General features: G+C 40.8%; 2 protein-coding genes across 2 annotated transcripts; both read left to right on the forward strand.

Moving 5' to 3' along the window:
* The first annotated feature begins 5,716 nt into the window (after window positions 1-5,716).
* Window positions 5,717-6,151, forward strand: LOC116258839 (NDR1/HIN1-like protein 10). The gene has a single exon (XM_031636285.1). It carries the CDS (start codon window positions 5,717-5,719, stop codon window positions 6,149-6,151), a length of 435 nt encoding a protein of 144 aa, XP_031492145.1.
* A 4,105-nt stretch (window positions 6,152-10,256) lies between these two features.
* LOC116258911 (NDR1/HIN1-like protein 10) lies at window positions 10,257-11,272 on the forward strand. Its single transcript, XM_031636414.1, has 2 exons — window positions 10,257-11,128; window positions 11,247-11,272. The coding sequence occupies exons 1-2, from the start codon at window positions 10,423-10,425 to the stop codon at window positions 11,270-11,272; spliced, it is 732 nt and encodes a 243-aa protein (XP_031492274.1). The 5' UTR covers window positions 10,257-10,422.
* Window positions 11,273-12,708: the final 1,436 nt, after the last annotated feature.

The following is a 12,708-nucleotide window of genomic DNA, read 5'->3' on the forward strand; positions in this document are numbered from 1 at the left end:
GACTGAACTTTCTATGTCTTCTCGAGAGAAATTCGGGAAGTACGATTCTACCTCATTGAGATAAATTTTCATCAGTCATGCTCTGCTATTGCCAATAAGGTTGTCCTCATCAATGTAATCTGTCTTATAGCATTGGCCGCACGTTCTCATCAATGTAATCTGGTACACCGCAGTTCCTGCAATTATGTATATTTGGACACGGTACTCATATCCATACATGTTCCATCTAGGATTTGGAATTTGTAGAAGAAAATACGTTTTAACTTTTGGTAATATATACAGTAAGATGCTGACAACTTTCGGAACAGAACTTGTTGCATGGAAGCAAAAAATCAATCACCACCACTGAGCCAAATATTCACTTTTTAGCAACAAAAGTGCTAAAGAAAGCATACATATTTTGCTTCTTAGAATGAATGCTAAAGCTTGATTGAGTTGATGAAACTCAAATCAAATAACTATTCTGCTCATTCATAAAATGAGTCGAGATTGAATTGCCCAGCCCCAAGCACCAACATGTTGGAATGCCGAATCCGTTTTCCTTGTTAGATCTTAGATCCACGGTTCTCAATGTAAAACGGATTTGAAAATCATGGACCCCAAACAAAGCTGGATTTCCTTGTAATTATGGACCCCATATCAGAATCGGACCAAATAAATTGAGATGGGTGGAAAAAAAGATTTCCTCAAAGGTTTTTCCACGGCAAAAGTTCCGTTGTTTATTTTCCATCGGTTAAAAAAGATCCCAAATCGGTGAAGAAAAGAGAAACTCAATACGAAGTCAATGATTTTGGATTTAGATTTAAATTTGGATCTAGATTTGACAGGTTGAAAAGGGTTGATTTACACGCCTTCTCGACAGGATACTCGATTCAGTTTGCTACAACATTCATTCACGTCCATCCATTGCCAGTACAAACGATGAGTACGTTGTTAATATTCTCAAAGACAATCATTATCAATAGAACAAAACCACCGGTATTCCGTGTGGACATGAAATCCGTTGAACCAATTTCAAAGAGAAAATCCAGGTTGATTCAACAGCTAAATTCGAGTTCAATGTCCGAAGCTTTCGAAAGAGATTTTAATTATATCTGATTTTGACCGATATCCGGATCTGATATATAGAAAACCCAATTTAGTTATAAATTTCTTTATTCATCTTCGAATCTGACTCCCACTGCCATGAAACAACGCTGCATTCAGTCCACTAATGCACTCAATTGGGTTTTCTTTATCTCTGGAAATAGCAACATCGAATACCAGAGATCCGGATCGCGCATGTAACTTTGATGAGATTGATTGGTAATTAGATTCAACTTCAACTGAATTATTACGTATGATTAGGTTCCGATATTGTTCAGAAACAAATCTCCACAACAGATCTCCGATTAAATACGAGACTAAATCTGAAATGTAAAACAAAATAAAACCACACAATTTACATCTGCGTCCCATCAAATATCAAATCACATCCGAAAAGTTAAATAAAATTATATGTGTTGATAAGAAGGTGTATGGTGCCATTGAGATCCAGGGCGGCGCGCTCGTAACGGAAACTGGCTGATCCGGATCCCGAGAGGGAGCAGAGCTCTCCGGTTTCGTCAAGGCAAAGATCCGGGCCGACGTCAGCCGTCGGGGGAGTCCGAGGGATACGGGCGCCTCACCTTTCCTCTGCCCTATTAAACATTCCCACCCATCATATTCTTCGCACGCTCCGGCACAGAGCGGCGGAGGTCCACGTGGCGGTGGCGGCCGAGGGGTTCCGGACGGGACGCCCGGCGCCGGTGAATGATGATTTTTGCCAGCCCCCCACGAAATCATGGCCGAGCTTTCCCCTCCAGAACGGCTGCGGCAATCATGCCGTCCTCCTGAACCCCCCCCGCCCTCTCCACTATAAATGTTCTACTTCCATTTCTAGAAACAACCACCGACCTTCCTCTCCCTCCGCCTCCTCCTTTCTCGACGGAAAAGTTTTGCTTTCTGTGTCGACGACATGGCACGCCGCGGGACCGCGCTGCTCTTGGCGTTTCTCGTGGCCCTGAGTCTTCTTCTAGATGGTGGCAATGGTGAGTTTACGCTCTCCCTGTCTCTTTCCTTCCCTAGTGAAGGAATATTCAACGTTCCTTCTTCTCAAGAGTTGGTCTGAGTGTCTAAAAGCGAGTGAATGATTTTTGACATGGTTTCTTTTTGCTGTTTGGCGTCTACTTCTGATCGAATTTCTACTTTAACTTCATTGCTTATCTCTGTTGACTGTGGTTGTAACAGGGGCAAGAGGAGCAGCTGTTCATGGGTTTGGAGCTCCGAAGCTAAGGAGAGCAGCAGGAAACATGGGAAAGACTGAAGAGTGGCTGCTGAGGCAGGTCCCTTCTGGTCCGGACCCTCTTCATCATAATGGTAGCCCGAGGAAGCCCCAGACTCCTTGATATCGTTTTTCCATAGCGTCGGTTCGCCCTCTGCGGCTCACAATTTCACCTTTTTCTTGGTGCGGCTAATCTTTGTGATGGGAAATCTTATATAATATATACACATGAATGGACGTGTAGCTCTGTGGCCTTGGTTCACAAGTTAAGCGTACGTACCGGTGACTTTGTGGATCATCGTCGTCGATATATATGTAATATGTACGTAGGAAATTGACGTATTAAAGGAGAAGATGGCCATGTTCTGCCTCTTTTGATGTAATGCTTTTGCACCCTCGTTTTCATAATGAAAATTTAATGTGTAAATGATCTTAGCCGTCTATCTTTCTTTCCTTTTATATATATATATATATATATATATATATATATAGAGAGAGAGAGAGAGAGAGGGCCTGTTTATATCCTTGAGTGGAGTGATTGTCCTTGCACCTCTAGAAGCACTTCGTGCGTTTATAGTTCGATTGGGGTTTGCAGCTTTTCTCTTGCTTACGTTGTTAGCAGCAGAGGTTCCCACAGTTCTGGAATTTCCATACCAAACTTAAAAGTTTTATTGATAATGGTCAAAGCATAGTCCCTCCCATTCCATCCATCCATGCTGACAAAAATTTCAGTTAGTAATGAGCAGAATTACTTTATCTTGGATTGTTATCGTATTCATTAGTTATCGTTACTTTTTTCTAGTGGGTAAGGCATCAGTGGGCGCAAGCACAAGTTTATGAAACTTGCATATCTTATAAGAGGAAAAAAAAAAGTAAATTTTCAAAATTTTATTAATAGCTACCTTAATAGAAATCATCTCATGAATTCGGTTTCTTTCTAATATTATATGACAATTGTGGTCTTGTCGTGTATTAATCTTTTGCTTGTCCTTGAGAAAGTCCTGTATTTTCAAAATTCTTTACGTCTGTAAAATATAAGTGAAGAACAAACTTCTGTTAACAAATTAACGTTAATGATCAGACTAAAATGGGTTAAGTCGCAAAGGTAGAATCTTGGTCGCCCGTAACTTAATAATGAACCTGAGGATCATCCAAATGGGAGAGAGGCAGTCTGTCGATGCTTTTTTTGATGGGTATGGGTGATTTACGTGAAAGATCTGTCAGAGATTACGGCAGAATCTTTCTTTTACGTTTATCGGTGACAGGATCATGCAGGGAAGAAGATTTGCTTTCAATTAACTCGGTGTCAGATCTTCGAGAACGCAAAATTCATAACGCCGGCCGCATTAATTTAACAGCTTCAAACCAGAAGACGACGCATTACTCGATGTTTAATGTGATCAGAGACGTAGCTGATTTAACGGCGACCAACTAATTCTTATAAATCTATAAATTGCTTGAATTGAACGCATACTTAAGACTAAATATCACTTCATACGTACGATTAAGAGTCATGGACACACAACCCTCTCGTGCAAAACTTTTTCATGGATCGCATGTCACGATCCGTCCTTCGAAAACAATAATTGCTAGATTCTCGACAAGTGTTTTTGCCGTTTGGGCACAAGTGTCCTGCGTTTGGGGCAGTGACCTACACTTGACGTCACGAGGGATACGGACCCGATGGGGCTCTTAACGGACTCTTCAGCGTACGAAGAGCAGGACAAAAAAGGGTATTTCGGTAAATGAGCACGTCCCGGCACCCCATAATTCGGAAGAAGGGCGGGAGCGGCATCTCTGGTTAGTGTTTGTAAGGCGACGGCGGTACAGTTGGCCGAGGGTTAGATCCGGATCCTGATGTTTGATTGAAACCTTTCGGGTCCAATTTGTAATCATCAACGTTGGATCTCCAGCCCCTGCCTGTTGGACATGGGCAGATGGAAGATTAAAGCACCAACACAAAAAAAAAAGGAAAAGGGATGATGTTACGGGCCCGGGACGCTGGGGAGTTCGGATCGGATGGAGCGTTTGTTACTCTTTCATGAATTTGCTTCATAAACTAGATCAGATTCTCTTAAAATTGTTACTCAATGTTTCATGATTCTACTTTAATATTTAGGACAGGTTTACGATGAAGTAACAAGTTGTCGTTGTTGCTAAAAAATGTCTCTTATGGTTATCGAGAATTTGGATCTCTCTTGCATGTCTTTTGTTTCTCCAAAATTCAGTCAACTTCATTAAATGCAATGTTTTCCAAGTTCTTTTTTTTTTTGTTTTTCTTTTTTCCAACTTTCACTTCATGTAGTGTTTCCTTTAGACGGCAAACTGTTTAAACTTAATTTTGAGTTCACTCCCGCCTAGCTTTCAACATCTTTCATTCATTTAAATATTTGGTATCTAAGGATGTCAATAGATTGGGTTTGAAATGGATGCAACGTTTACCATATCTAATTTTTCGAATGTTCAATACAAATAAACAAAAGTTTATCCCATTTCCAAATCCGATTTTTAGATTAGCGATTCCAATCAGACTTTTATTTTCATATCTGAATCTCATTTTGAACACCCAACTAAATATGAACCGCAATATGATGGGTTAAGAACCTACCTTGAAAATGTAACTAGAATATTGGATGTTTATTTGAAACTCCGTTCAACACAATCAACTACTTGTTTAAAAATGAACCGGAATCGGAAAAAATGCTGTTTTCTTAAATTCAAATCTAATCCAATTTTTTAATCAAATGTTAAACCTTTTTTGTTACATAACCCACTTTTTTGTATCAGATCGATGGGATATCTGATTCAAGTAGAAGCTTCTTCTTACATCTTCTGTATAAATACATTGAAAGTGGAAAAGTAGTTTGCACAGTTCCTGGAAAAACAGTTTGTGGGAATCTACCAAGTCAACCTTCGTATCATTTCTGCGTTCCAAGAGTACAATTTCCATGTTTTTTTTTTCTATGCTCACTGAAATAAGTTTTTAGAATATATACCGAAGAGGAGGGAAGCTTTATGGACGGTCATAATCCACCAATAGTGTCTAACATAACTGTAGAGCTGTCGAATTTTAGCGGTTATTAGTAGACTCCACTTGCTTTTCAACTATTGTTATTATATATATATATATACCCATAGATTCCATTATCTTCCTGTCAGCCAGAATTGACATCTTCTGTACACCAGTGAATTATGAAATATGATTTCAGAAATCCTGCGCATCCAAACCAGGTGCTCCCTGGCTTCTCCAACCCAACTTATGATGTTGCCCTTCATTTTAATTCTACTCCACACCACCTCTTCTGGCTATACTCATTTCATTGATTCATTCCTTGCAAATATTTCTCCTCTCTTGGGTTTCCAAAAGATTCATGCCAAGTTATCAAGGGGCACGTCCAAAGGCAAGCCAACCCAATGAAGCACAGCAGCAGGCCACAGCAAGCTACTGCAGTTTCTGCAAGCGAACACCACAACCATCAATTGTACCATGAGCCCAGTGACAACTGCTATGTGAAATTCAACGGCAGCCATGGACGGATCCTCAGCCTCTTGCTCAAGTTTGTTCTTGCCTTCTCTGTCATCCTCTGCTTTGGTGATCCGATTGCCGTGCTCCTTCTCAGACCAGCCATGGTTGAGGTCAGCTTTGAGAAGGCATCACTAACAAAGTTCAGCATCACCAACAAGAACATCCTGAATTTCAATCTTGCTTTGGATGTCAGAGTGAGGAGCCCCAACAAGAAAATTGGCATCTATTATGAAAGCCTTGAAGCAGTTGCTTTCCACAGGGGCGAGCGGCTTGGTTCGGTTTCGGTGCGGAGTTTCTATCAAGAGCTTGAAAACACGACGTAAGTTCACCCTGTATTTAGGGGCCACTTACCGGCCGGTCACTATGTTGTGGTTGAAGATAGGGCTTTTAGTGCAGGGAGATATGAACCGGAGGTGAATTGCCCTTTGTTGATTCACTTGGGCTCTGTAACTTCATCAAAAAATGCAGAGCTCAAATGGTCAAGATGTGAGGCTGAATTTCACCCTCTGATTTTTTCCCCTCGGATTCTAAGCTATATTGTCCCCTTCACGTTGGTTGTATTATATTTGTTGGTACCGGGTTTTGTACATTTTATACGATTGAGTCTTGGAGGAAAAAGGAAAGTACCGTTCAAGCTTTGAATGAAAGGCTTGTGAGTTCAAGTTGAAGAACGTAAAGAGCTGGACGCATGTTCCTGCATCCTTAACTAATCGGTGTAATTCCGCCTAGCCCCTGTTTGCTGATCACGAAAATGTAAAACAAAGATGTAAAGTGTATCGAGAAAATGTAAAACTTCGAGAAAATCTAACTGAAATTTGGGTGGCGATAATGACGTGTATGGATTGTCCTCCTCTTAAGAAGCGATGAAGACAAGTTAGGCATTCAGGTTGAGATCTGTTCTAAGACAGATGAGTATGGCCATGAAGTCCGGATGTCACAAAAGATGGTGTTTTCCTGCCACAGGTTTGTCCTTTTTTCTTAATGCAAGAAAGTAGACACAACTAAGACAAATGAGGAAAAGTGCTACTTCTTTTGAAGTACGTTCTGGTTGAGAGAACGAACACGAGCTGTGGGGGCTGTTGACTGATGTTCTGGGCTGTCTGTTTATTCTTTTGTAAGATGCTTACCCTTTATGTGTTTGTTCTTCTTAACAAAAGAACCAGGGATCTATATATGTTCATGTTAAGGAAAGATGTCAACGGATGAAGATTGGCTACCGTGTGAAGAATCATCTTATCTTATTAAGGAAAGAGATGTCAACGGTTAAAGATTGGCAATCAAGGATTTACCCTGTCAAGAATCTTCTAATATTACCATATGTATAGCAGCCTTGTAACATTGTACTGTGTACAACCTTATTGCCAAATAACTCCACTTTGTAACGTGTAATCAATACATTATATAATCTAAAGAATACTCTTGCAAAAAAAACGCCTACCTTCCTCTCCCTCCGCCTTCTCCCTTCTTGACGGAAAGGTTTTGCTTTCTGTGTCGACGACATGGCACGAGGCCGGACCGTGCTGCTCTTGGCGTTTCTCGTGGCCCTGAGTCTTCTTGTAGATGGTGGCAATGGTGAGATTGCGCTCTTTCCGTCTCTTTCCATCCCGAGTGAAGGAATATTCAACGTTCCTTCTTCTCAAGAGTTGGTCTGAGTGTCTAAAAGGGAGTGAATGATTTTTTACATGCTTTTTGGTGTTTGGCGTCTACTTCTGTTCGAATTCCTACTTTAACTTCATTGCCTGGCTCTATTGACTGTGGTTCTTACAGGGGCAAGAGAAGCAGCTGTTCATGGGTTTGGATCTCCGAACGTAGGGAGAGCAGCAGGAAGCATGCGAAAGACAGAAGAGCGGCAGCTGTCGCAGGTCCCTTCTGGTCCAAACCCTCTTCATCATAATGATAATGGTAGCCCGAGGAAGCCGCAGACTCCTTGATATCGTTTTTCCATAGCGTCAGTTCGCCTTCTACGGCTCACAATTTCACCCTTTTCTCGGTGCGCCAAATCTTTGTGATGGGAAATTTTAGTTAATAAATGGACGTGTGGCTCTGTAGTCATTTATTTTAGTTAATAATTTATTTTAGTTAATAAATGGACGTGTGGCTCTGTGTTCTTGGCTGACAAGAAATCGAGCGTTCGTACCGGTGACTTTGTGTAGCATCGTTTTCATAATGAAAATTTAAAGCGTAGATGATCTTTGCCGTCTATCTTTCTTGTCTTTTATATATATATATATATATATAGAAAGAGAGAGAGAGAGAGAGAGAGAGAGAGCCTTCATATTTGGGATTTGCAGCTTTTCTCTTGCCTACGTTTCTAGCGGCAGGGTTTCTCACAGTACTGGAAATTCCAGACCAAACTAAAGTTTAAGTTTTGATGATGGACACAGCATAGTCCCTCCCATTCCATCCGTCCATGATCCAAACATAGTGTGAGCTGACAAAAAATTCAGTTAATAAGCAATAATTAGCAGAATTACTTCATCTTGGATTGTTATCGTATTGATTAGTTCTCGTTACTCTTTTCTAGTGGGTAAGGCATCAATGTGTGCAAGGCAAGTTTATGAAATTTGTATATCCTTTATAAGAGAAAAAAATGTAAATATTCCAAATTTAATTAACAGCTATCTTAATATAAGTCATCTCATGAATTTGGTTTCTTTCTAATATTATATAACAAATTGTGCTATTATCGTGTATTAATCTTTTGCTTGTGCTCGAGAAAGCCTCTCTATATTTTCAAAATTCTTTACGGATGTACAATATAAGTGAAGATCAAACTTCTGTCAACAAATTAACCTTAATGATCAGACTAACATGGCTCAGGTCCCAAAGGTAGAACCTTGATCGCCCATAACTTAATAATGAACCTGAGGAAATTAAACTCTGATCAAACCCATCCAAATGGGAGAGAGAGGCAGATTAAGGCCAGTGTGTCGACGCTTTTTTTTTATGGGTATGGGTTATTTACGTGAAAGATCGGTTCAGAGATTACGGCAGAATCTTTCTTCTGCGTTTATCGGTGACAGGATCATGAAGGGAAGAAGATTTGCTTTCAATTAACTCTGGGTGTCAGATCTTCGGGAACGCAGAAAACGTAACGCCGGCCGCTTCTTCTTCCTGTCATTAATTTAACAGCTTCAAGTTCAAACCAGAAGACGACGCAGTACTCCATGTTTAATGTGATGCGAGAAGTAGCTAATTTAACGACGACCAACTTCTTCTTAAGACTAAATATCGTTTCATACGTACGATTAAGAGTTGCGGACACACAATCCTCTCGGACAAAACTTTTTCCTGGATCGCATCTCACGATCCGTCCTTCGAAAACAATAATTGCTCGATATGTTATTCTCGATGAAATGTTTTTGCCGTTTGGGCACGAGTGTCCCGCGTTTGGGGCAGTGTCCTACACTTGCCGTCACGAGGGATACGGGACCGATGGGGCTCTTAACGGACTCTCGAGTGTACGAAGAGCAGGACAATAAAAGGGTATTTTGGTAAATGGGGAGGACTGAGCATCGCTTAATTAGGAAGAAGAGCGGGAGCGGGAGCGGCATCTCTGGTTCGTGTTTGTAAGGCGACGGCGGTACAGTTGGCCGAGGGTCAGATCCGGATCCTGATGTTTGATTGAAACCTTTCGGGTCCAACCCGTAATCATCATCGCTGGATCTCCAGCCCTGCCTGTTGGACTTGGGCAGATGGAAGATTAAAGCACAAAAAAAAAAGAGAAGGGAAGATGTGACGGGCCAGGGACGCTGGGGCGTTCGGATCGGATCGAGTCATAGGAAGAGTTGTTTCTATTTCATGAATTTGCTTTATAAATTAGGTCAGATTCTCTTAAAATTGTAACACATTGTTTCATGATTCTATTTTAATATTTAAGACAGTTTTATGACACAGTAGCAAGTTGTTATTGTTGCTAAATTGCTACATATGAACCGGAATCGGAACAAATGCCGTTTTCTTAAATTCAAATCTAAAAAATGTTAAAAACTTTTTTTGTCCACATCCCACTTTTTTGAATCAATTCGATGGGATATCTAATTCACATAAAAACTTCTTCTTACATCTTCTGTAAGAATACATTAAAAGTGAACAAGTAGTTTGCACCGTTCCTGGAAAATGAATTTGTGGGAATCTACCGAGTCAACCTTCGTATCATTTCTAAGTTTCAAGAGTACAATTTCCATAATTTTCAATGCTCTCTGAAATAAGTTTTTAGAATATATACCGAAGAGGAGCGCAGCTTTATGGACGGTCATAATCCACCAGTAGTGCCTAACATGTCTGTTGAGCTGTCGATTTTTAGCGGTTATTGGTAGACTCCACTTGCTTTTCAACTATTGTTATTATATATATATATATACCCATAGATTCCATTATCTTCCTGTAAGCCAGAATTGACATCTTCTGTATACCAGTGAATTATGAAATATGATTTCAGAAATCCTGCGCATCCAAACCATGTGCTCCCTGGCTTCCCCAATCCAACTTATGGTGTTGCCTTTCATTTTAATTGTACTTTTCTGGCTATATACTCATTTCATTGATTCATTCCTCGGAAACATTTCTCCTCTCTTGGGTTTCCAAAGGATTCATGCCAAGTGATCGAGGGCAGGTCGAAAAGCAAGCCAACCCAATGAAGCAGAGCAGCAGCCCACCGCAAAGTACTGCAGTTACTGCCAGCGAACACCACAACCATCAATTGTACCATGATAACTGCTATGTGAAATTCAACGGCAACCATGGACGGATCCTCAGCCTCTTGCTCAAGTTTGTTCTTGCCTTCTCTGTCATCCTCTGCTTTGGTGACCTGATTGTCATGCTCCTTCTCAGACCAGCCATGGTTGAAGTCAGCTTTGAGAAGGCATCACTAACAAAATTCAGCATCACCAACAAGAACATCCTGAATTTCAATCTTGCGTTGGATGTTAGAGTGAGGAGCCCCAACAAGAAAATTGGCATCTATTATGAAAGCCTTGAAGCAGTTGCTTTCTACAGGGGCGAGCGGCTTGGTTCCGTTTCGGTGCCAAGTTTCTATCAAGAGCCTGAAAACACGACGTATGTTCACCCTGTATTTAGGGGCCGCTTCCCGGCCGGTCTCGGTTATGGTGTTTTCCGGGATTATATTAATGGGAGACATCAGCGTTGGTTTCAAGTTGACGTTAAGTTTTTCACTAAGTTGTGGTTGAAGATAGGGCCTCTGAGTGCAGGGAGATATGAACCAGAGGTGAATTGCCCTTTGTTGGTTCACTTGGGCTCTGTAACTTCATCAAAAAATGCAGAGCTCAAATGGTCAAGATGTGAGGCTGAATTTCACCATCTGTTTTTTTCCCCTCGGATTCTAAATTATATTGTCCTCTTCACGTTGGTTGTATTATATTTGTTGGTACCGGTTTTTGTACATTTTATATGATTCAGTCTTGGAGGAAAAAGGAAACTACTGATTCAAGCTTTGAATGAAAGGCTTGTGAGTTGAAGTTGAAGAACGTTAAGAGCTTGACGCATGTTCCTGCCTCCTTAATTGTCGGTGTAATTCCGCCTAACCCCAGTTTGCTGATCCGGAAAATGTAAAAGAAAGACGTAAAGTGTATCGAGAATCTCAATGAGAACAAAAAGTTTTCATTCATAACTTTAATGTTTTTGAGAAAAATTTCGAGAAAACCTAACTGAAATTTAGGTGGCGATAATGACGTGCATGGATTGTCCTCCTCCTAAGAAGCGATGAAGAAAAGTTAGGCATTTAGGTTGAGATCTGTTCTAAGACAGATCAGTATGGCCATGTAGTCCGGATGTCACAAAAGATGGTGTTTCCCTGCCACATGTTTGTCTTCTTTTCTTAATCCAAGAAAGAAGACACAACGAAGACAAATGAGGAGAAGTGCTACTTCTTTTGAAGTACGTTCTGATTCAGAGGATGAACACGAGCTGTGGGGCCTGTTGACTGATGTTCTGGTTATGGCCCTTGGCCTATTCTGCTCTGTTTATTCTTTTGTAAGATGCTTACTGTAAGTGTTTGTTCTTCTTAACAAAAGAACTTGGGATCTAAATGTATCCATTACGGTGAGCTTTCAAGGGAAACTGCTAAGGAAGATGAAGAAAATTTGCTGGTCCAAATAAACATAGATGGATCAAATGCCCATTTTCTTCACACTTGACGGTTCATTTGTTTTTAATATCTCGAACTGCAACCTATTAAAACTGAAAGGGTTTAGCTGGTGTATCTAGGATCTGACTGGCGTCAAAAGCAGTCAGAGTTCGAAAGTGATGAACATTACTCTCTGCAAAAGCAGAAAGCGTGTGCAGGCCGGAGGCCAAGGTACCGGTCCAGATTTTTAGCAACTGGGACTGTAATTAAAATCTCGCTGCCTGTCTAGGTGCAGCTTTCTCCTGTAAGAATCAAGGACCAAAAGAAAAAAAAGCAGTCCTTTCCCAACACAACCATCATCTTATCATGAGACAGCTTGATGATCGAATTTGCCGCAGTTGGCTCATGGCTTCGTCTTTGTACAACTCTCATAGCCATATACCCACAAATTCATGGTTCAGATTTCTGCTTTTCAATATTAGCGGGAACGCTGCAAGAACCATAACATTTAATGGGCATAATCTATGTCCTGAGATATTCTGAGACCTTTGAAGCTTATAGAATGGCAAGGTTTGGGACTTGGTCTAAGATCATAACTCGACCAACAACATTTACTGTTCCATAAATAAGATTGATATCATTTCATGCTTCCAACTTACCACTCTCCAGTCGAACAGCTGTCAAATAAATACTTTAGTACTTGTTGGGTGGTAGAAGTAGTATTTCATTCGACCACTGGAGGCAGGAGTCCCCACCCTTCCCCTTGTCCCTTCTGGGTACCAGTCGATGCTTCGA

The sequence above is a fragment of the Nymphaea colorata genome, chromosome 1 (assembly GCF_008831285.2).
Source record: "Nymphaea colorata isolate Beijing-Zhang1983 chromosome 1, ASM883128v2, whole genome shotgun sequence".
Classification (NCBI taxonomy): Eukaryota; Viridiplantae; Streptophyta; class Magnoliopsida; order Nymphaeales; family Nymphaeaceae; genus Nymphaea; species Nymphaea colorata.